At 43.9% G+C, this 23,893-nt stretch overlaps 2 protein-coding genes and 3 long non-coding RNA genes across 7 annotated transcripts; 2 read left to right on the forward strand and 3 right to left on the reverse strand.

The window, feature by feature from the left end:
* The first annotated feature begins 3 nt into the window (after window positions 1-3).
* Window positions 4-1,104, forward strand: LOC134448232 (uncharacterized). The gene is made up of 3 exons (XR_010034684.1): window positions 4-365; window positions 540-688; window positions 875-1,104. It is a non-coding gene; the product is annotated as an uncharacterized LOC134448232 (long non-coding RNA).
* A 98-nt stretch (window positions 1,105-1,202) lies between these two features.
* On the reverse strand, window positions 1,203-3,547 carry LOC134448231 (uncharacterized). 2 transcript variants are annotated; one of them, XM_063197934.1, is made up of 5 exons: window positions 3,067-3,547; window positions 2,720-2,789; window positions 2,170-2,342; window positions 1,584-1,761; window positions 1,203-1,310 (listed from the first exon to the last, which is right to left on the reverse strand). In XM_063197934.1, the coding sequence occupies exons 1-5, from the start codon at window positions 3,351-3,353 to the stop codon at window positions 1,296-1,298; spliced, it is 723 nt and encodes a 240-aa protein (XP_063054004.1). In that variant the 5' UTR covers window positions 3,354-3,547; the 3' UTR covers window positions 1,203-1,295. The 2 variants fall into 2 exon arrangements, with proteins under 2 accessions (XP_063054004.1, XP_063054003.1); XM_063197933.1 differs by having other exon boundaries at window positions 1,203-1,761.
* A 55-nt stretch (window positions 3,548-3,602) lies between these two features.
* Window positions 3,603-4,816, forward strand: LOC134448233 (uncharacterized). The gene is made up of 2 exons (XR_010034685.1): window positions 3,603-3,958; window positions 4,776-4,816. It is a non-coding gene; the product is annotated as an uncharacterized LOC134448233 (long non-coding RNA).
* A 555-nt stretch (window positions 4,817-5,371) lies between these two features.
* On the reverse strand, window positions 5,372-6,969 carry LOC134448234 (uncharacterized). 2 transcript variants are annotated; one of them, XR_010034686.1, is made up of 3 exons: window positions 6,754-6,969; window positions 6,228-6,284; window positions 5,372-6,111 (listed from the first exon to the last, which is right to left on the reverse strand). It is a non-coding gene; the product is annotated as an uncharacterized LOC134448234 (long non-coding RNA). The 2 variants fall into 2 exon arrangements; XR_010034687.1 differs by having other exon boundaries at window positions 5,372-6,114.
* Window positions 6,970-10,979: 4,010 nt separating this feature from the next.
* Window positions 10,980-21,388, reverse strand: LOC134448834 (NXPE family member 3-like). The gene is made up of 7 exons (XM_063198503.1): window positions 21,313-21,388; window positions 20,897-20,953; window positions 17,868-17,982; window positions 14,222-14,289; window positions 13,283-13,489; window positions 12,754-13,097; window positions 10,980-11,174 (listed from the first exon to the last, which is right to left on the reverse strand). The coding sequence occupies exons 1-7, from the start codon at window positions 21,353-21,355 to the stop codon at window positions 10,980-10,982; spliced, it is 1,029 nt and encodes a 342-aa protein (XP_063054573.1). The 5' UTR covers window positions 21,356-21,388.
* Between the last annotated feature and the right edge of the window lie 2,505 nt (window positions 21,389-23,893).

The raw sequence follows: 23,893 nt of genomic DNA on the forward strand, positions 1-23,893 counted from the left end.
TTAAAAAACAACAAAAAACTTTTGACCCATTTTGTCATTACTTCGATATAATTTCTCAAAACATGTACTGCACAACAACTTGGTCAAATATATGCCAGTAATGTTAGATGCCCAGCCCGTGTCATTTTTGTAATTTACATGATAATATTCATCCACTTACTGTATTATATTTGCTTGTTGTTATATACTTGACAGACACTAAAGCATCTGAGAGACTGTGACATCCTGCAGTCACCTCATCTTCTTAAAGACATAGAACACCTAAGCCCCCAGTACCAGTCATCATCCATAGAGGGATTTCACAGCCTAATAATACAATTTGCTCCCAAAAGCAAACATTTCCCCTACTTGGGAATGCTATGCAGGTAAGAGAATCAGTACCAGTATGGCACCGGGGCAAACATCAATGGTAGTAACTAGACCGGCAGCTCAGACACAGGGCATGCAACAGAGTCATCATGCCTGCTGTTTGTTTGTGTGATACAAGTCATCCCTACCCAATACCAAGCTTCATTCTTGACTTTTTTTTTCATGTGCAGAATTCTACTAGCTGCGCTACATTACAATGAGAACTCAGACAGGGGCTATTCAAAGGGACCAAATGGGGAGGCTGTGGTGAAGTTAAGGTGGCCAAAATTCAAAAAAGGGGAGTTTTCAGTGCATCGTACAAGACCTGACCCCACATACAGTAAGCCATCCTCAGTCAAATGACTTCACTTTTTATAATAGAACACAATATTAGGAGAGTTTCTTCATGTTCTGCCTCAGATTTCATCATTCCGAGTTAGCCAAAAAGTGGCCCAACTTACGTGAATAATATGCACCATATATTTCACAGATCATTTCTCTTCTTGTGTATGTCCTCTGTTTGTAGACTATGTCAATGACTTACAAAAGGTCCTCTTTGAGGAGGTGGTCGTTGACCCTGGCCGGTTTCAGGAACTGAAGGATAAGGTTGACATCCCAGAGAACCTGAATGCACAACTCGCGAGGCCTGATCCCAACCAGGCTATTGCGCTCCCCTGGTCCCGCTTTGCCCAAGAGGAGCAGCAATAAGATTAATCATTTTCAATAAATATCATGTAAAATGGAACACACCTACAAAGTCTTTTTTGGGGGGCGTGGGAGGTTTTAAAATCAAGATGTTCTTTTGTAATTATGAGCGAGAACCAATAGGTAAGAAAGAGAAAGACACAGGCATCTGCACATCAATGTATATTTAATAACTTAATGTATAACAATGTAACAAGAGTAGTAGCATGCACAGAGGAAAAGTGATCCCCTAGTCCTGGAGTCTACGTTCTATTCCTCTGTAGTGGAGAAAAATCACAAAATAGCATAGTCTTCCTGACATTAGCTTGTCTTTGTTGTAGCCATTGTAATTATTTAAAAAGGGAAATTCCAAGCTATTTAAATCTTTGGCTAAAATTACTAATGTATAAAAGCATGATTATGAAGATTTTCAGTGTAATTGCTCCTGTCTGATTCTTTTACACTTGAACATTATCTCAAATTTGGAACATTACAGCCAAAGGTTCCAAAAGCCTTGCTTTTCCCTTGAAGATATAGATAGACATGCTTACTCGAAAAGTTGGATGAATTGGAGGCAACTGAAAACCAGTGTAGCCTTCATCTGATGGTGCAGGGAAAGCAGCTCTGATGGCCCTTATAACACAAGCGGGGATGGCTACACGATAGCGTGCCCCCAGGTAGCCCCAACACCACTTCACAAAGATGCGATAAGCAGTGTGTCGCCAACGCCTACACAGAAAATGTTAGTCAGAACACTGTAGTAAGAAGAATTACATCATTATACATACATGTCATACATTACCCTGCACTTTACTGCTAAGGCGGACACCCTGACAACAACCACCTATGACCTTGCCACCTAGGCTTCCTCAAAAGATCAAGATTTTTTTGTCTTGTGGATGTTACTTGTATGTAAGTAAGTTGCTCAATGTAAGTTGATTCAACAAAGTGTATAGTTTTGTTTTCATATGTGAAAATGCAAGGAATAGCCTTTTCAATTATCATTTGTGTGCCAAGTTGAGTAAGAATGAAGTAAAAGTGCTCTTGCAGATGTAATTCTACTTACAACTCTGTTCATGTGTGTCTGAAAACATACCCCCACCCTGAGTAATGACTAACAATACGCCCTATGCTTACTCGTTTTCTGAAAAATTTCCCTGGTCCTTGTCATAGTGGTACTGCACTATATTTGCATATTCGGTCTGCAGTACCCAAGGATCCAGACACACGTTAGGGAAGCCTGCATGCTTTGTGATGCAATTTAGCATCTCCAGGCCCACCAACATGGCTTCCTCACATTTTTTGATGATCTTTGGAACAGATAAAAGATTATTCCTAAAACACATTCTATGTTCATCACAATGGGCTTGTTGCAGAATCTACTATCATTTGCTTCCTGTCTTACATTGTTGGACAAACTGAATAATCCTGGTGTGTCTGAGCACAGTTATGAGGTCAGACATTAGGATTAGTCAATTTGTCCAATAATGTGTAACCATTAAGTTAGTAGGCTACATAATGTCACTACAGTAATTAGGTAGGCCTAGTAACTCTCATAGGTAAATAAATCACAAATGTACAATATAGTGGCAAATAGAATAATCATTATGCTCATTCATGAAAAAAGAGATACAGTTTACTCTGTTTTGCTCTATGGTAATTCGAGGAATGAAATGGAAAATCTAACCTGGTCTACCTCCTTACAACACACTTTCTCAGGACCTGAGGGCACGTTGACACAGTTGTCACAGGAACACCTGGATGTGAGGCATATGCAATAATATCGTGTATTATTATATTACAATGTTATGTGCAAATATTATTGGATTCACATCCAAAGGTCCAACGACTTTTATGACGGTGATCAACGAGCTATGGTGGTCTATCATTCAATGTAGGCTAGCCTAATCCATGTACGTAACTGTACAGTTGTAATGATATGACTGTTCATCCGGCCCCCCTCCCTACATTAAATATTGACAATAATCATACTTTTACACAGGAATGTAATTCTTTTATTCTTTATTACTTTACCATTGAGTAACGTCCCAGTGTTCACGGGGGTGGACGTCTGTTTCCTCGGCAGGAGTGATGCTGACAGCGTTGCGAGGCAAGGGCTCAAACATATATGGTTGTATGCCTTCTACACCGAAATGTTCTGTTTCCGAGGCGTCCTCTTCCACGTCTTCCCCCCCACTTTCCTCATCTAAATAAAAAATGTACGACGGAGGAGACTCGTCTACTACCTCCGACACAAAACTCTCCTCCATGTTGTCCATATTGCTACAATTACAAGTTACGTTCCTTCTTGACAGTGTCATTGGCGTTGGCTCGTTGCTAAGAGAAACCGGCCACAATCAAACTTGCTTGCACACCTTCTCCGCGACAACAATCCCACCCTCTTGATAAACGACCAATCAGATTCACTTTATTCACTCGGGTAAAGTCGTGTAAAGTCGTGCTCCACTCGGGAGAATTCTGAACGACAACAGTTGGAACGGCCGTTTCCCTACGTCTTTAAGATTGAACGCATTATTAATACAGTCTCCACCTTCTTAAAGACGTAGGGAAACGACCGTTCCAACTGTTGTCGTTCAGAATTCTCCCGAGTGGAGCACGACTTTACACGAGTTTACACGAGTGAATAAAGTGAATCTGATTGGTCGTTTATCAAGAGGGCGGGATTGTTGAGGCGGAGAAGGTGCGCAAGCATGTTTGATTGTGGCCGGTTTCTCTTAGCAACGGGCCAACGCCAACGACGCTGTCAAGAAGGAACGCGACATGGAAGAGGCCGCCAGGGTGGAAGAAACTTTCTCTGTAGAAGGCATACGACCATAATGTTTGAGCCCTTGCCTCGTCGCAACGCTAGTACGCCAGCCGAAGACACAGACGTCCAACCCCGTGAACACTGGAACGTAACTCAATGGTAAAGTAATAAAGAATGAGATTTCTATTAGACTTTAGCCATGTTAGCTATCTATAGCCTACACTGCTCAGTTCATGCTGCAGTCAACTGCTTTCTACATGTTTATCTGATACACTTCCCCTGTCTAAAATGTCAGCACCAAGCGTTTAACATGCCGTTGTTAATATGGTGAAGCATGTTGCATGTCAAATAGTATAACCAGACAGGGCAAAGTGTTGATGGTCCTATCCCAGATACTCAGATCAAAGAGCATCGACAGAGGTTGTCGATGAAAACCTACACGCATAACATAGGCTACATACCGTAAACGTCGAGGGGAGGGGGGAATCATAGATGACCATACATGGTGAGGTGATAAGAAAGTAAGCATAGCAGACAAACCAAGGCCTCCAAAATGGAAAAATACACTATTGTTTGGTAAGTTACTTTGTTACATGTTGCTGTATTGGAAACAGTTTTTCAAGCGGTATTACACTGAGTGTCCATGATTACTGTACTGGTGCCATGGTGTCTTTGGTGTAACTCTAAGACTTAGTTATTACACACTGTTGCAAATTGGTCATTGATGTTTTTAGTGGCAAACATATCAGGGTTGTGTACGTTAATGTCACAACATGATTCAAATGCTCTTTTGTTGAATCATCTACTGGACTGTTTAAAATACTATTTTGTACATTTCAAAGTAAGTAATTTACATAATTAATATAATATGGTACAAGCTGTGATTACATCACCTGACCTCTGCCACAAAAAATGTCATTGACCCATATGCTGTAAACAACATTTTTCTAATGTTTTGTTTTCTGATCTATTACAGGTGGAGCTTTCCCATGACCAAGAGATGAACGCTAAACTTGATAGTTTTTTTCCCCCCTCCTCCTTCCTGCCTGCACTGTGCTAAGAAAGTCAGTATACAAAACAAAGGACTGCATTTCACAGATTTCTTTATTACAATTTCTGGGAGAAATGATGCATGAATTGTACAATACAATATATAATAAATATCATTTAGTACAATAAGATGATATGAATATAATGTACATTTGAAACTTGACAGATTTGTACAAATAAACATCAATTCAATTCATGTTTCCTATTTCACTTGTGACTGAGAATTTTTCAGAAAATCAGAATAATGGGCCTTGGAAGTTTGTCAACATTGCACTCACAGCCCACATCTGGTTAACAGAGCCTACTAGTGTCATGGGTATGACGCCATCAAATATGCGTAACTCTTTTATTCTCCTTATCGCATGTTCAACATGAATACAGAGTCTTGCGATTGTTTGTGTTTCTGTGACTTCATCTGCACTGAAAGTGCCACTTGGGCCTAAAAAGGGTGGAGTCACAAGGGAGACATTTAATTTTCATAGCATTTCCATAACCAGAAACCCTTTGACTGTCATGACTTAAATCGCCTTCTTCAAGCATTGCTAGGATGCCGGACAATTCTGTAATCTCCTTCTCGGATATGGAGCCTGTGTACAGGTCACTAACGAATGACACCTCACCAGACGGGGCAATTCCAATCAGGCCTTTGAAAGTTGGGTTGTCCTTGTAATGGGAATAGATTTCGGAGTTAAGTACCTTCGAACTAGGCGTTTGCACATATATTTCTGTACAGTCTAGAATGACTCTGGTGTCTGGGTAAGTGTTTTGAAAACAAGTAGGCATACATTCATCTACTCCTAACATGAAGTATAGATAGTTAGCCCAGGTGACACAGATTCTGCTCACAGTTGACTGTGACACACCAAAGTGCACTGCTCAGCAAAACCCTGTCTGAGACGACAGAGGAAGAGAAAGAACTGGTCCATAATTGCTAGTTTAGGGATATTAAATGCCTTTCTGATGACCTGTACCTCTGTTTGTGTAAGCCTTTGAGCCTGACTCCATCCAACCATGCCTGTGGCTGTGGGCTGTAGAGCCATATATACAGCATGGTGGCATAGTCTGGGAATCCTGTGTAAAATAACATTCTGACCATCATCACACTGGAATCCCGACACACTGAACACTTTATCTTTAAGTTGTGCTATTAACTTGTCTTGCTCAATGATGTGCTTGCGAGCCGCCTCAAGTTGTTCCTCTGGTGTCTCTGGCCTCTGGTGGTGGAACAGCATAATCATGGTACGGGTGTGGAGGAGGTACCTCTGCTGGAAGGGCAAAAAGACAACACCACTAGTTGTGATCAAACTGCCAATTCCTAACTGATATAAAACTGGATGCAGTAATGAATTACAAACTATGGTGCAATTCATTAACATACCTCAAGGCATCCCTTCTCTCATCAGGCTGGTTTTCATCCACCTCCATGGAATCCATACTGAAAAAGAAACAGGAGAGGAGGACAGGAGAGTCATAATATACACAGGGCAGCCGTGGCCAAGTGGTGAGGTAGCCGTGGCCTAGAGAGTTGATCTTTCAATCTAGGGGTTGCAGGATTGAATCCCCCTGTCCTCTCCCTACATCTCCATGGCTGAAGTGCCCTTGAGAAAGGCACCTGACCCCACATTGCTCCAGGGACTGTAACCAATACCCTGACAAATAACAACTGTAAGTCGCTTGGAATAAAATGAAAGTGTCAGCTAAGTGACATGTAATGCAATGTAATAGCATCACAGTTTGAAATCTTTGGCTCATGACTCAGGAGGACATGATCAATGCAAACAAATATATCTTCTCCAGCATATGCATTAATTCTCTAAGTCTTTTGTCTAAAATGTATTCCTATGGCAAACTATTCTCTTTTTTTTAAGACATGTGCGTTTTGAATATTGACTGAACAAACTAACCTCGGTCTACGAATGATGATTCTCCTCTTTGGCCTCTCTGAAGTCCAGGCGAACAAGGTTGGCACAGCATGCTTTATAAGCTTTGTGATTCCACAGGCGGTCTTCACAAAGCACTGCTTCCCAAAGTGCTCAGAGCAAACCTTGGTCTCAGCGTTGATCTGTAACCATAAATACCAGGATGTATGTATTTTAGTTTGTTAGCAAAACAACTTGATTTAGGCATTAGTATGCTATAAATACTGGTTCTGGTAGCACACCATTAGTGGCCATCGGATCGCTTACCACAACAATTGAAAGCATAATCTTGAAATAGTGATCTGGAAATATCATATAAATGTAGCGTTGTGTAATTACGCATTCATATTTTCATTTATTTCATCGAGGCATTCGCTTCATTAGGCGAGTCATGACAAGTTTGGCGAGCTAGCTTATTTGTGCTAGCTAATGCGTGACAGTCAATGGTGTGACTGGACATAATTACGCATCTTACCTTGAAATATGGACCAGGATCCCTCTTGATGTGATTTATCCATTCACGCCGAAGTGCCTGCCCTTTGAGGAAACGGTGGAAAGTCTGTCCAGTGTCCACAGTAGGATTTTTTTTCTCTTTGAGATTTGGGCACACAACAGTGAGGCTCCATTACAGCTGGGTGTGTAGCCGAGTGTACGGCTGGTCCTGAAGTGTACCCCTCGACGTCTTTAGAAGGTTCCGGGTGAATTATTAACCGTTGCGTATATTAGCTGCGACATATGAATCAAGATGCTATGACCCAAAAAAATGATTGACGTGATATGATTGGCCGAATTTAGGTGTACAAGCTGACGTATAATTAACTGGCCGGCATTAGATAACGAAAAAAGAAACACAGATTTTAACATGGGATTTTGTTTAAAAAATAAAAAAAATAAAAAATTTGGACAATATCGTCTGATAAAGAGTACATTTATGTACATATTTAAGCCGGAATGATTTGACATTTAAATTTGATTTCCCTATGTCTTTAACACATTGACTACCAGGCGTTTTTTGAAATGTTAGCCCAAGACTTCCAGCCAGTTGCATCATTTTTTGTCATTTTCGAACAGCCACCGAATATTTCGTCGAATATTTTGTCGAACATGTTAGGTCTTGTTCGTAAGATGGAAATCCCAGCTTGCTAAAGGTCTTCACGCCATGCTTTTATCTTTTCCCGTTCCGAAGTTATTCAACTTTAAGCGGAAGCTACTTTAGTGAAAAATGGTACTTTAACCCATTCGAACGGAGAAAAAGCCTTTTTTGTCACTGTAGCGAAGGGGAGTAGAGTTGCCCAGCTGGGACTCGAACCCAGACCTTCCGGGGTAGTAAACCGGGGCTCTGACCGCTACACCAAAGAGCCAGGCTCATTGGTATGTTAGTCAGAACACACCCACAACCCTAGTGATGGTCACTCCATCACAGTCACGGATGCATTCTTCCCCCCCTCCTAGTTTAAATTGAGGATCTAAATATATTTTCATGCCCCAAAGAGAAAACCAGTCGCTTCCAAGTTAACTATTTTCATGAAAAAACACCTGGATCACTTCTGTTTACTGCTAATATTATCACTGGAAGAGCTAGTTACTAGTGTATCCTGATGGGCATGTCAGTCATTCAATAGCAAAAAGTAGATGTGCCGAAGTACATTCACCAACGTTAGTTTCTGCTGCTGTGTTGTGCTGTTTTTTCATTCCAAACTTCCATTAATTTGATGACAGCAAACCTCTTTATCCTTCTGTAGGTCTGTGTTTACGATAAGCTAGCAAAGCCCTGACAGGAAGCTAGGTATGTTTTGATTACCCAGGCACCTTGATGTGACGTGAACAGGAAGTGTGCATGACTTCATTCGCTGTGATAACACTCAAAAATACTGTTGTGATAAGTTGCACAGATGAAATATCCAAATAATGACTTTGTAGGAGTTTTGACTGTAGGTGTTTTCATGATCTATGTGAGTTCTGTTCATCACATAATTATGAAAATCACACAGAATGTGCATTAGAATGTGTAGATTCAGAATCCACAAAAAAACCCTCAAAAACGTGTTTTCCCGTTTTGGGAGCCAACGCATGGGAAGTTAAAGTGTACCTCCGGGATTTTGGACACCAGGCCTCATTTCCGAGTCAGCCAGGGTGTAAACAATGTGTCCAGAACGTTTTTTTCACATTCCATGCAGTCCTTGTGAATTCTCATATCCATGTTGCTAAGCTAGCGCAAGTGAACGGGGATGGTAGTAGCCTGCCCCCAAAAATAGTCTTATCCGGTTGCAACAACATTCAAAACAACCCCATTATTATGCCAGACTGCAAGTGTAAATACTTGTCTTGATAGAATGAAGTTTGAAATTAAACCAACATTGCAATCATGTTTGATCACCATCAGCAATTTGTGTTCCCTAATTTGAAAGCTTGACAGCCGCGGAGTGATATTCCTAGTACAAATCCTAGCTTCGTTTGACACATCCATAACTTTTCCATAGAGCGAACTCCAACATCTTTGAAGTTTGTAAAACTGAACGGTTTTCCCCTCTCCCTGACCTCGCTCGCAAACATCAAGAGTAATGCTTTCTGTCCGACTTTGTAAATCTTTCGTAACATTGAAACATATGCCATAACAATGTTTGGTTGTTACTAGATGACCCGTGTGTCTACACAGCATGTTGGCGAACAGAACGCACACTCTTCTCCCTTTCATCCTCCCATTCCATCTCGTCTCAAAAAACATTCCATGTAATAATAACTAGAGCTACGAGTGACATATTTCACAATGTCAAGCCAGATCACATAGCGTTGCGTAACTTGTGAATCCATAGGAATACGGCAAGTCATGTCTAATGCCATTTGTCACAGCAATTACACAAAATAACAGTAAAGCATTACAACATGCCAATCCAAAAGGGTAACTTCTAGCCCAAGTTTTGGCTAACGTAGGCGAAGCCATTATACCACTGGGCTACCATCATAGAAGCAAAAAGCATGGCAAACCTGTTCTTCGGAGACTGTTGGTGCGCGCCACAAAATGTAGATCTGGGAATGCGGTTGGCACCGCGGACACTTTTAGAGTTTTCCGTGTAGGTATTAGACTTCGAGAAGGACTTTGTGAAGTCGTCGGGACTGAAGTGGTCACTGCAAAGCACCGGGGTAGCTTACGGAGCGTCTCCATCGGTGTGTTGATGTAGCCCTGCAGCCAGGAGCCAGAGTTTGGTTCTTTCAACATCTTTCACGGAAACCAATGGAAACTTGCCGATACCCATCTGTGGGCTTTATTATTGCAGTTGGTATATACACACTGATGTACCATGGTGCGATGTCATTGGGTTTTAACCCTCTATTCGATCCGATCCGAAAGCAGTTGTAGAACTAGCCTTGATTTGCAATGTCTCTTGCGGGTCCCTGCAGTGGGTGGGTGGGCTACATCACAACTGAAGAGAGCAAAGTAAAATTCCGCCGACCCCGAGAAAATAGTCTCTCAACATGGCAAAATCCACGCAGTGCAAGGTTGGTTTAATTTCAAACTTCATTCTACTAAGACAAACATTTACACTTGCAGTATGGTATAATAACGGTTTTGTTTTGAATGTTGTTTAAACGGGATAAGACTATTTTTGGGGGCAGGCTACTACCATCCCCGTTCACTTGCGCTAGCTTAGCAACATGGATATGAGAATTCACAAGGACTGCATGGAATGTGAAAAAAACGTTCTGGACACATTGTTTACACCCTGGCTGACTCGGAAATGAGGCCTGGTGTCCAAAATCCCGGAGGTACACTTTAACCTTCACTGATACCCATGGTGCATGTTTGTCAATCACTTTAAGAACCTCTGAATGAAAAAAAATCCAGGCGTCCTCAACATAGGGAATAAGTTCTAACCTAGACCAATTAATATTCAGCAAATCATGAATGAAATAATCTTCAGAAAACTGCAATGTACTGTAATGCAATGTAAAGCTCACAGTGTACGGTACGGTACGGTTATCGTGACACCCCCCTATACTCCAACACTGATCAATCGTCTCTAGCCGATGCCTGTTTCTTGGGGCAGATGAAGGAGAGGAGCAGGTCCACTTCGTTCCTGATGATGACCTCTTGTGGATGGAGGTCGTAACGCACACACACACACACACACACACACACACACACACACACACACACACACACACACACACACACACACACACACACAACCTCTTGTGGATGCATGTCGTATTTACTTAGGGCAGATGAAGGAGAGGAGCAGGTCCACTTCGTTCCTGATGATGACCTCTTTTGGATGCATGTCGTACGTCAGGTAGTGACAGGAAGTCATCTGCCACACGTCCAGGAAGTACACGCCCATGTCACGGAATGTTTCCCGCAGGAATCGATAGTGCATGTAGTAGAACCAGAGGCTGCGGTGCATGGTCTGCAAATCAATCACACACACACACACACACACACACACACACACACACACACACACACACACACACACACACACACACACACGAGAAAATCAGTTCAACTGATAGTCGATGGCAAAATCACACAGTAAATACCGAATAAAGAAATACTAATGTTGATATGACTCTTGAAGAGTTTAAATCAACTCTGCTTCAGATAGCATTTTGGTCCACTCAAAAATGGTATATAATTTTGGGTTCAGGGGCCTCTAAAGGCCAGTGGTTCCCAACCTTTTTCTTCAGGTAACCATATTTTTACCGTTGTAAGCTGTGGTGACCCACCCGTGCGAGCGCCCACACAAGAGGGAGTCACATGATACTCTGTTTCCGGCGAAAACTCATTAGTTATCATTTGATTCCAAAATTTGTCTTCAGTCAAATATAGAATAAATGTTTAATCACATTTTGTTGCTTCTATGCATATATTAGTTTACATGCTTTGTCACGTATAGGCTATATATGGTATTACAGTAAAAAGAAACCCCTTTAAATCAGGAGGGATTCGCGACCCACTGTGGATCTTTGGCGACCCATAGGTTGGGTCCCGACCCATAGGTTGGGAACCACTGCTCTAGCGGTCAGTGTGTATTTGTCCCTGTGGCCCTGGGCTGGAGTCCTTGGCTCACTCTGCAGGGGCCCAGGGGACACACACACACACACACACACACATTATCCTTTCTGTTTCACTTCATCTGTGAGTGTTGAGGCTCACAACAAGAGCACACAAACCAGTGTTGCCAGATTAGGCGGGTGCTCGCCCAATTGGGCTACTTGGGATGAGCATCTGCGGGTAAAAACGGGGAAAATTGGCCATTTGGCGTTTTTTCCAGTCGTTTTAGGCTCATAGAAGTCAATGTAATTTGTTGAATTTGGGCGGAATTTAGCGCATTTTGGCGGTTTTTGAGAATCTTTTGGGCGGGATTTAATAAGACACATCTGGCAACACTGACACAAACATTGATGACCATTTTGGATTTTCCGATTGATCAAATGATCAGACAAGATTCAGAAATGGACTCCTAGACAATGTATTAATGGACAGGCTGTCGTCATGCTTTAGCGTATGTATCGCACGTTAGTGCATTCAGCGTTTTGGTGTGATGCATTTTGAAGTTAAAGCGTGCTCCTCAACGCAACGGTAAAGCGCTTTCATACACTTTTGACACGTGACGAGGTTTGAGTAGTTTTCCCGCCGTGTCAGCGATTTTGTTTTGTCACAGCGCATTTCTGTTACTGAACGCAAATATGCTTTGCTGTGCCCTAACCAAAACCACCCCTAAACTTAAGCTGTCAGTAAAGCAATGTTTCTGCTGCTTTACTGTTGCCAAGAACAGCGAGATTAGGCAAATTTCTACCTAATTTGTGCCTAAACCAAAACCATCCCTAAACCTAACCTGTCACTGGGCGTTGTGGAGCACGCCTTAACTAGGAAATGCGTATTGGACACACGCGATAGTGGGTTCAAATCAGCGTGCCATAGATACGCCTATGCATGATGACATGTTGTAATGGACCAGCAGGACCACCTAAGCAGATGCTTACCAAAGTTGACGTGTTGGGAGACTTGATGATGACCTTCGTCTGCGGCGCTCGTCTCAACAGCGACACGACTGCGCGCCGCACAAGAGTCACGCGGTGGACGAAGTAGGACAGCGGCAAGCCGGCGAAGTGGGCGGACATGGTGAAGACGAGCACAGTCCGCGGCCCGCCGTCCATTTCGTCAATGAGGTTTTCAATATACTGAAGCGATGTCATTTTCATTTTAAAGATTTTGTGTTGGTAGGGAATGCCGTGTGCACGGTGGTGGACATCAATGTTGTTCTCCACGTCGACCGCCAGGTGAGGACCCACGTTCATCAGAGAGTGGAGCTCCAGACGTTTCAGAGCTGCAAATAAAAGCAAAACAAAAACAACAAGATCACCTGGCAGGTACTCCAAAGGCGACATGAAAAGGTGACTCGGGAAAACCACTAGCCACAGTGGCCTGTGGGTGAAAAAGTTAATGTCAAGCCCTGATACACACACACACTAATACATACACAGACACAGACACAGTGTGCAGTGATCTTACTGGGTATGGTCTGGTTGAGGTAGTGAAACCACTGGAGGAGGGTGGAGTCCCCGATGATGTGGATGTGCCTGTTCCTCAGACACGCTGCCGAGTCCGCCCCTTGAAAATGACCAGTGGCGCACACAAATGAAGTCCAGACATCGTTATAGAAGAACCCTGCAGGCACTGGCGTGGGCAAGCCCGCCCGGCACACGTTCCTCCCTCTCCCTTCAACAGAGAGAGAGACAGCACGGGACAGAAATCTTCATTAGGAAGACATTTCCTCTCTAAGGAACACAAACACACACAAAGAGTGTGTTACAATATGCGACCTTGCCTCCTCCACTTGTGCTTGTCTCCTCGTACCAGGAAGTAATGTCATGATGACATCACTGACCACAGCATTATATTTCAATGTCTTGCAAAAGCTCAATTGTAAAGCCTTCTTCTCCTTTGCAATTGGGATGGCGAATGAAAAACAGTCCCTCAAGAGTTGTTGTGGCTAGGCTGACAGCTGAGAAAATTTATCGTTTTCTCCACGGAGGAGGGGCCAGGAGGTGGGGCGAGGCCACAAGCACAAGTGGAGGAGGCAAGGTCGCATATTGTAACTCACACAACTAACTTGCACTCACACACACAGAAAATGCTGAGTCACAGGTTTGAGTTCTCTTAAATGGCTGAAAGGGACTAGGTGTTAAAAACGCTGTTAGACACTTCCAGTGATTATGCTAAGCTATGGCAGTAAATTTAAGTACTGAACAACACACGGGGAAGAAAATGATGTGCACATTCATTGTTACTTGGAAAAACTACAAATGTGTGAAAAAAAAAAAAAAAAACCCTGATATGTTGGCACAGAGTGAAGGCGGAGGTTATATGTAGAGAGGAGTACATTATAGAGAGGATATTTCCGCGCCCGCGTGCGCGCTTTTTGGGTGTTTATCTCATCGTGTAGCATACCAACAACTGCATTTGTAGAAATGATCTTGATCTGGCGTTTGTCTCCGTTCAGCCACCGGGACTGAGTTCTGAGGAAACACAAAGCACAGATGCTGGACGAAGGCAGCGTACCTACAAAGAATCTTCTAATAGAGTAAGATGTGTTAAAACCCGCCCATCCAATGCAAAGGCGTGTGCTCAAAATTCGGTCTCCTAAGAGGGCGTTGTCCTTGCCTGATTATCATAGACTTGCAATCGCGATTTGATCTGAAGCAACGCCGCCGAAGGTGTTGCGTCACTAGGAGGGCGCAGCCTGGCTAGCGTTGTCCCTCCTTCTTCTCTTTTCTAGTCAAGTCAAGTCAAGTCAAGTCAAGTCAAGTCAAGTTTATTGTCAATTTCTTTACATGCACTGGTCATACAAAGAATTTGAAATTGCGTTTCTTGCTCTCCCATGCAGACATAGACTAATCTAGGTAAGGACATAGACAGTATAGACATAGACAGTACTCATACATGGACATAGACAGTATGGACGTAGACATTGCTCATACAGACATTTAAAGTGCAAGACTGGACAACAGAAGACTTGTAGAGAACATACATTAAGAGGAGGTATTTTGTTGTTATTTTTCCTAAAAGTCCTTTATAGCGTTCTGACATAGTAATAGTAGCATTTGAAGAAATAAATAATTAAAAAAGGTTTTTATTTAAATACACCAGCAGCAGTATGTGTGTGTGTGTGTTTGTATGTGTTTTGTGTGCGTGTGTGTGTGTGTGTGTGTGTGTGTGTGTGTGTGTGTGTGTGTGTGTGTGTGTGTGTGTTTAGTGCAGGTAGAAAGTGCGGTGTGCGTCTGTGTGTGTGTACCTGTGTATGTGTGTGTGTGTGTGTGTGTGTGTATGTGTGTGAGTATGAGTTGTGTGTCAGTGTGTGTATGTTTGGGTTTAGTGCAGAAAGTGCAGTGTGCTTGTGTGTGTGTGTGTGTGTGTGTGTGTGTGTGTGTGTGTGTGTGTGTGTGTGGTGTGTGTGTGTGTGTGTGTGTGTGTGCATGTGTATGTTTTGAGTTAGTGCAGGTTGAAAGTTCAGTCACAGATGTAGTAGTGCAGGTGGAGTGTTCAGTCGCAGATATGGTGGTGGGGATGAGGGGGGGGAGCGTTGTCAGTGGCCTGGCTGGCTAGAGGCTGACAGTGAAGGGAGAGTGGGTTGAGTGTTCAGTATCTTGATTGCTTGATGCATCGTGCTGCTTGTAAGCCTGGTGGTACGGGAACGGAGGCGCCTGTACCTCTTTCCAGAGGGCAGGAGGCTGAACAGTTTGTGTGCAGGGTGGCTTGTGTCTTTGATGATCATCAGTGCTTTTCGGGTGAGGCGTGCGGTGTAAATGTCCTGCAGGGAGGGGAGTGGTACTCCAATGATCTTCTTCGCTGTGTTCACAACACGCTTGAGTGTCTTCCTGTTTTTCTCCGTGCAGCTTCCTCCCCACACTGTGATGCAGCTGGACACGACGCTCTCTATGGTTCCTCTGTAGAATGTTGTCATGATGGAGGGTGTAGCACTTGCCTTCTTTAGTTTGCGCAAGAAGTAGAGACGCTGATGGGCCTTCTTCGCCAGTGATGTAGTGTTGGTGGTCCAAGAGAGGTCGTCGCTGATGTGCACTCCAAGGAACTTGGTGCTGCTCACTCTCTCCACAGCATCACCGTCGATGGTCAGTGGTGGCAGTTGTTTTTGGACCCTCTGAAAGTTGACAACAATCTCCTTGGTCTTGTTGACATTCAGCAGGAGGTTGTTGTCTTTGCACCATCTGGCCAGCAGGTCTACTTCTTCTCTGTAGTGGGTCTCATCGCCCTTAGTGATGAGGCCCACCAGTGTTGTTTCGTGGTGTTTGCACAAGACGTGCGCTACGCAAAGGGGATTCCATTTATTCTCCACCTCAAGACTCCGAAGGTCTCCTAATCCAAGGTCTCCTACAGGGGCGTTCACCCGACGTAAAGTGAATACCGAAGAAGAAGCCGCCTGATTTATCTCTCTCTCATATAGGCCTACTATTCTCTGGTACCCATGTTCCCCGGGTCCTATGTTCCTCGGGTCCTATGCCGGATCCTATGTTCCCCGGGTCCTATGTTTCCCGGGCCCTATGTTCCCCTGTCTTTGTATGGGATCGGGGAACTTAAAACCCTTTTTTTTTTTTTTAGAAAAAGGGTCCTATGTTCCCCGCACTGTATGTTTCCAAGTTCCAAGAACCCAGAAAGTACTTGCATTGACTCCTGACCTGGGCCTCGTTTCCCGATAACGATGGTTCTTAGCCTTACGTGTGTCGTTAACCAGTGATCCTACGAATGTTCTTAGATTTCCTACGACTGTTTCCCAAAGACACTTGTACATGAACGCGCGTGCACAGCCTCTAAGATCATTCGTAGCGTCGCTCTTAAGGATCGCTGTCCACATATGTGGTGCTGAAGTGTCCTCGGAGTGAACTGCGCCGTCATGCTGCTAAACCATTTACAAAATGTAAGGCGTGTGTCAGTAGGCCTATCAAAAGTTGTTTTCTATAAGGGTGGGACTACATTTGTAGCAGTTTGCAACTATCGCCAGGAGTTATTGTTGGCAAATGAAATAAAATGCTCACACACAATGAAATCATGCAAAACCATGAGATACGCCGTTAAACCAGACAAAGCGCGTGCAGTTGGCTACCGTGCTTAATATTTAAGAAGACAAGTAGGCCTAGGAGTTCCAAATTGGGATGCGCATTTGGGGAGCGGCGCGCAAAGTACGGCGCACTCAAGGCTTTAACAACTGTGAGGAACATTTTGCACCCCATCGCTGCCTTTTTATGTCATAGTTTACCCTTAGCCTACAACTATCGTGTCTTTTCTGCGTCGCCTTCCCTTTCTTAGGGTATTTGAAAATGAAAGAGGGCGCAACGACTCGCTGACCGATTTTCTTTTTTTAATGTTTCGGTAGTGGACTTCCGACATCACCACTCTTGTCTCTGGTCGCCGAAGCCCCCTATTTATTTTGCGTGTGGATGCCTTGTTCTTGTTCACGAAGCACCCACACAAATTATGATTGATCACAGTTTAATAATGCCCTGATTTATCAAACACAGCTGAACTATTTTACTGCCTGTAAAATATTTTCCAAACACGTTGCTTTTATTTTACACACTTACACAATTAATGTTACCTTCTTATTCTCGTTACAGTGTCAACTGTGGTGCCATGATATTTAGGCTACACTCCCGTCTTAAAACATCAACTTGAAGCGCAAGTTTCCTCTTTTCCTGTGGGTGTCTCCACTGTGCCATGCCACTCGCGTGTTAAAACAGCAATCTTATGCGTAAATTTCTTCTTTTCCCTTCATATACTGTGGGTGTCTCCACTGTGCCATGCCGTTACGATCAATCTTAGCGCTCTTAGAGTTACGTGTCAACCTGCGATGGTTCTTTGCTAAGTTGGCTTTGGGAAACGCTCCGTGAGCTCTACGATGGTGTTACGTGTGAACTTAAGTAGCACGTAGCGTTAAGTAGTACTTAAAGCCCTTTCGGAAACGAGGCCCTGACTGGTAGCAACGCTGAAGCTGTTGCGTCACTAGGTGGCTAAACCAACCACCCCCCTAAGAAAAAAAAGTCCAAAAGGGGGGTCCCCATTGAGACCCTCTGGTTTCGGTTACCCTTGCATGAGCTTCTTCTCGAACGGCGTGAAATGGTCGGTGTAGTCACCCGTTCTCTGGTATATCAGGGCATCGCAGGGCAGAGTTTTTGGGCGGTGGCATTGCCACGTCAAACCTAATCATAATGATAAAAATACATTTTATTTGGAGTGCCTCTTAAGGAACAACTGCATAATTTTCAACATTAAGCCACTTTTCTGAGTTGTCTGCAATGTTTTAGAACCCCCCTCACTGTTTATTTCATGCTTGCTGCTGTCTTCGTTATTTGGATTTCGTCTCAGCCAGCTTGAGCCCTGAGGAAGGTCAGTAGACCGAAAGCCTGGCCTATTATTAAAAAGAACACAAAGGGGATTTAAGTGTGCAGACATTTTTCTGTCAATTTTACACAGTTTTTGTTTATGTTTAGCACCTTTTAATCGAGAGTGCGGTGTGATCCGGTTAAACACAGTCTCAACCGGCTTTAGAATGGCCGTCTATGGCTCGCCAGATATGTTCCTAAATGCACCCTAAACATTTGTTTTCAAGACTGTGCAACTCACCAAATGTTTAGGGGTATTCACTGATATCCCACACTTTTTTTTGTTGCGAAACGTGGCTTCTGTCATGTTTTATGTATCACTTTGTAAATATTTTTTTTTCTTTAATTCACAAAAAATATCAAATAAAAAACTAGGCCTAGGCAGTCCCCTCCGACTGCTAAAGGTATATCTCCGAAACGCGACGCTTCCAGTCCCCCATCATTCCTACCACTCCCGTCCACCTTTTTATAAACGTATATATTAAATACAAAATATAAAAGAAATATTTTCAATATCTACATACATCAGTGATGTGCATAGGCTTAAAACCAAACAACTATTGAAAACGATGGCAAAAAAAAATGGGGCAAATAGTAACAAAAACGGTGAGTGGGGTTTTAACTCAGAAAATGGGCTTGAAGTTCAAAATAGCGCAGTTGACCTTTAAGAGACTCAAGGACCCTTCACAGGACATAATGGGGCACCTAAGTCTCCACCCCTTCCGGGCGGCTCGTGGGGCTGGGAACACAAAAACTTTTGACTGGGCTGTAATGGACTGATCAAAGCTATTTCCCGATCCACCTCGCATTTCCCTGTCTATCACACATATGCTGTGCCTCAGAATTAATAACAACCAATGGCGTGCTTGTTGACTCCACTTGGCAAGCGATTTTTGAGTTGTGTGTGTGCAAAAATATGTAATTATTTGGACTACACAACAGACGTCGCATGTCCGACGTGCAGCCACTTAAGCCGAGGTGCAGCGGTAGGGTTGGCTGTGCCTCGGTTCACGTCAGATATGCGAGGCGCACGTGTAGTCTCTAACACAGTTTTGCACAAAAGCTAAAATAATGTTTCTTGCGTGTCGAAAATGAGTGGTCTTACGACGCAAAGCCAAACCTTTCAAATTCACTGTCATCATATGTGAAATCCGGAGCACATGCCAAACGGGATGAGGATTTAGCTTGACTCGCTCCATTAACTCTCATTCAAAATTTTGAGAGCTCCAGCCCCACGGATCGGAAGTAGAAGGGCGTGACTTAGGTGCCCCATAGTAAGTAGTAGGACAGTAATCATGTCAGACCTAATAATAATAATAATTATTATTATTATTATAATTATAATAAGTATAATAACTAGTAAGTAGTAGGACGACAATCAAAACAAAACAAATGTGAGCAATAAATATTAAATACAATACATGTTAAAATGCAAAGCAGCAACTAAAAGTTAGAGGTGGATGTTAAAAGGCACAGAGGCGGCAAATTATACAGAACAACAAGGCAAGATAAAACTAAAGAGAGTAAAATAAAACAACAAGGCAAGATAAAACTAAAGAGAGTAAAATAAAACAACAAGGCAAGATAAAACTAAAGAGAGTAAAATAAAACAACAAGGCAAGATAAAACTAAAGAGAGTAAAATAAAACAACAAGGCAAGATAAAACTAAAGAGAGTAAAATAAAACAACAAAAATAAAGAATAAATAATTGAACAAAGAATACATAATAGAATCTCAGTTTCCATAGTGATGAGAAAGCAAGAGTGAAGCGGTGTGTTTTGAGCATGGATTTGAAGGTGTATACCAGGGGTGGGGAACCTATGTCTCGAGGGCCAGGGGTGAGGAACCTATGTCTCGAGGGCCAGAGGTGGGGAACCTATGTCTCGAGGGCCAGGGGTGGGGAACCTATGTCTCGAGGGCCAGGGGTGGGGAACCTATGTCTCGAGGGCCAGGGGTGGGGAACCTATGTCTCGAGGGCCAGGGGTGGGGAACCTATGTCTCGAGGGCCAGGGGTGGGGAACCTATGTCTCGAGGGCGAGGGTTGGGGAACCCATGTCTCGAGGGGTGGGGAACCTATGTCTCGAGGGCCAGGGGTGGGGAACCTATGTCTCGAGGGCCAGGGGTGGGGAACCTATGTGTCGAGGGCCAGGGGTGGGGAACCTATGTGTCGAGGGCCAGGGGTGGGGAACCTATGTGTCGAGGGCCAGGGGTGGGGAACCTATGTCTCGAGGGCCAGGGGTCGGGAACCTATGTCTCGAGGGCCAGGGGTGTGGAACCTATGTCTCGAGGGCCAGGGGTCGGGAACCTATGTCTCGAGGGCCAGGGGTGTGGAACCTATGTCTCGAGGGCCAGGGGTGTGGAACCTATGTCTCGAGGGCCAGGGGTGGGGAACCTATGTCTCGAGGGCCAGGGATGGGGAGCTTTTGTCTCTAGGGCCGTTTGCAACCCTTGAGGCCGTTTTATCCAGCCCCCGATATCATTTTAATGTTATTCAGCTTCACATGAAATATGACATATGACAGGGAACTTAAAGAAGGTGGTGTTTGTTTAAATGTGGCTGCCTTCAATATAGGCCTAAAGTGAAGGGGAAAATCCTCGTTTGTGTTCATAGTAGGGCCCTTGGAGGACTTTTTAGGGCCCTCGGATGAATTTGAAGTGGCCCTTCGAATGAGAAAGGTTTCCCACCCCTGGTGTACAGTATAGGGAGGTGAGTTGTCATTTGTCCTTGACCTGTGCGGCCGTCCCGATACTCGCAGCAGCAGTTTTTCGGGGCCATGTCACCTAGGGCTGGGCGATATGGAAAAAAAAACACATCACGATATTTATTACTTTATATCACGATAACGATATTTATCACGATATAGCACAATTATGTACGTTTTCAGCTATTCTCTTTATTTGTTCTTTATTTTTTCATGTCGCAAAACAACCTTTCTTTAAAATGGACCTGTTTATTTTTATTTTTACAGTTACATTAACTTATAGTGTGTATTGTGACAACATGAAATGTAATCAGATGATATTCAATTGTATAAAATTGATAAAATTACTATCGCGATATAAACGATATAGGAGAAAGGTCACGTTATACACTTTTATATCACCATAACGATATATATCATCATATTGCCCAGCCCTAATGTCACCTGTGCCAGGCAGCAACACTCCGGGCCACTTGATGGTGCACATCGCCGTCTCCTCCACTTGTCTGCCGTTGGTAGAAGAAGGCTCGCTGAGGAAGTAGCCCCTGAAGATGATCTGATCGGTGTCGGTGCTCCAGTGTTGCTCCAACGCCAGTATGACTTCGCTGGAGTGGACCAGAATCACTGCTACTGACGCCGGACCCGCCCAGGGCAATAGGAAGTGGACTGAGTACGTCCCGTTGTGGTGGTCTACAACCTCTCCGAACACACTGGCCTGCGAGCCACAGGGAAAAGTAGCGTGTGAGCCAGGACCCAAAATTTCACATATTGGCAAAGTCTATCAATGTTTTTTGTAATCCTCCATGCCTGAGGGACATTATTTGGTATGATAGCCCTCTGGAAGTGGTAGCTTTCCTATATGGTGGTCTACGACCTCTCCGAACACACTGGCCTGCGATCCACAAGGGAAAAGGGAGAAATCCCTGCAGTCAAAATCACAATTGACCTACAATCAGGTCTGTAAATTAACATTATTACATTACATTACATTACATTGAGCTTAGCTGACGCTTTCATTTATTCAAAGCAACTTACAACTATTATTTTTCAGGGGATTGGTTACAGTCCCTGGAGCAATGTGGGGTTAGGTGCCTTGCTCAAGGGCACTTCAGCCATGGATGGAGATGTAGGGAGAGGTCAGGGGGGATTCGAACTGGCAACCCCTAGATTGAAAGACCAACTCTCTAACCACTAGGCCACGGCTGGCTAGGAAGTGGACTGAGTACGTCCCGTTGTGGTGGTCTACAACAGTGTTTCCCAACCTTTTTTGTCTTGCGTAGGTTGGGAAACGCTGGTCTACAACCTCTCCGAACACACTGGCCTGTAGGGATGTTAATAAAATCGAAATGTATCGATGTATCGGGAGTATTGGCCGGCGATTGAATCGAATCGCATCGTATCGTGGGGCAGTTTTAAGAATCGAAAAGAATCGAATCGCTGGCCCCTGTGCAATGCCCTAGCTCCATAACACAATAGTAGTGGAAAAGTAATTGGAAAAAATCGAATCGCATCGTATCGTGGGGAATTCTTAAGTATCGAAAAAAAATCGAATCCCGGATTTAAGAAATCGATACTGTATCGTATCGTCATGAAGGCTGTGATTTACACCCCTACTGGCCTGCTATCCACAAGGGAAAAGGGAGAAATCCCAGCAGTGCTTGTCACAATCACAATGGATCTACAATCAGGGCTCTAAATTAACTTTTTTCTTCACCTGCCAAAATAGCTAGTTGGTGTTCATCTTACCAGCCAAACGCACAGTCACTAATGGGTCAAAGTGGCTAGAAAGGTTTCTTTCTCTACCAGCCAAACTGAGATTTCATCTGGTAGATTGGCGAGTGTTAATTCAGAGCCCTGCATACAATACTGGAAGATAAAGACATAACTGTATATTTAACTATGCCTATGCCGTCGCCTCCGACTGTTAAAGGTATATCCCCGAAACGCGATGCTTCCAGTCCGCTATCATTCCTACCACTCCCATCCACATATTTATAAACTTATATATTAAATACAATATATATATATAAAATATTTAAGCAGACGTCAGTGAGGGGATCAGGAACCTGTTGTCCAGGCGTCTGCCACATGTCCGAACGCCCACTGGCTGCGCCCTACGGGCTCCACTTATTCCTGCGCGACACACCTCCGGTCGGTACCCGTTTAATTGGTGATTCGATCGGGAGTGTTTGTAACTCCCATAGGAGAGCAGTGGAACGATAGAGACTGCACTCTCGTTCCCCATTCTCGCTGTTGAAAGCTCAGGATGGAAGTGGATGAGGATATGCGCAGGTGCGTGCCGCCTTTTATAGCCACCGAGGATTGCAGGAAAAGGCCAGCCTTTTTGCCTTCATATCATGCAATATGTGGGAAACGCCGAAGCCAGCTGGAGCTCTAGTAGATCTGGAGAGGGCAGGGCACGAAGCAAACCTTAACACAGCAGCGCACATCACGGCCTTGTGTGACAAGACAAATGATGAAAGACTTCTATGGCTGCATTACAACACTACAAGAGAAGTGCATGTAAATGCATCAAAATGTGTACATGTTTGCGACTGATTTGATAGTCAGGATGGGAAACGAAATGTCGAAGCAGTGCATAGCTAACACCAGAGACGGTATGGGGTTACTTTGGCTAGCTAGCAGGTGTGTTGGGGTGAACGCTGACCTCAATATCTCCTCCCTGGGTCACGTCTCGTGTATTTGTGATAGTACTACGGAGGATGCGAATTACCCATAGGAGAGCAGTCTCTCTCCACTCCTTCAGAGAACCGGGGACATACTGTATACAGTCCTAATTAGAGATGCACAGGATCCAAGATCCGGTTCCGGATCCGGCAGGATAATAGGGTTTTTCACAGGATCCGGATCTGGCAGGATCTTAAGCAGTGGATCCGGTATCCGGCAGTTACCTAAAAATCAGGATCTGGTGCATCTCTAGCCTAGGTTTTTCAGTCAGTCTTTCACAACCCCAATAGCTGCATGGAGTGAAGAACTTTGGAAGCGGCCAGTGCAGGCAGTGTGG

Source organism: Engraulis encrasicolus, chromosome 5 (genome assembly GCF_034702125.1).
Source record: "Engraulis encrasicolus isolate BLACKSEA-1 chromosome 5, IST_EnEncr_1.0, whole genome shotgun sequence".
NCBI lineage: Eukaryota > Metazoa > Chordata > Actinopteri > Clupeiformes > Engraulidae > Engraulis > Engraulis encrasicolus.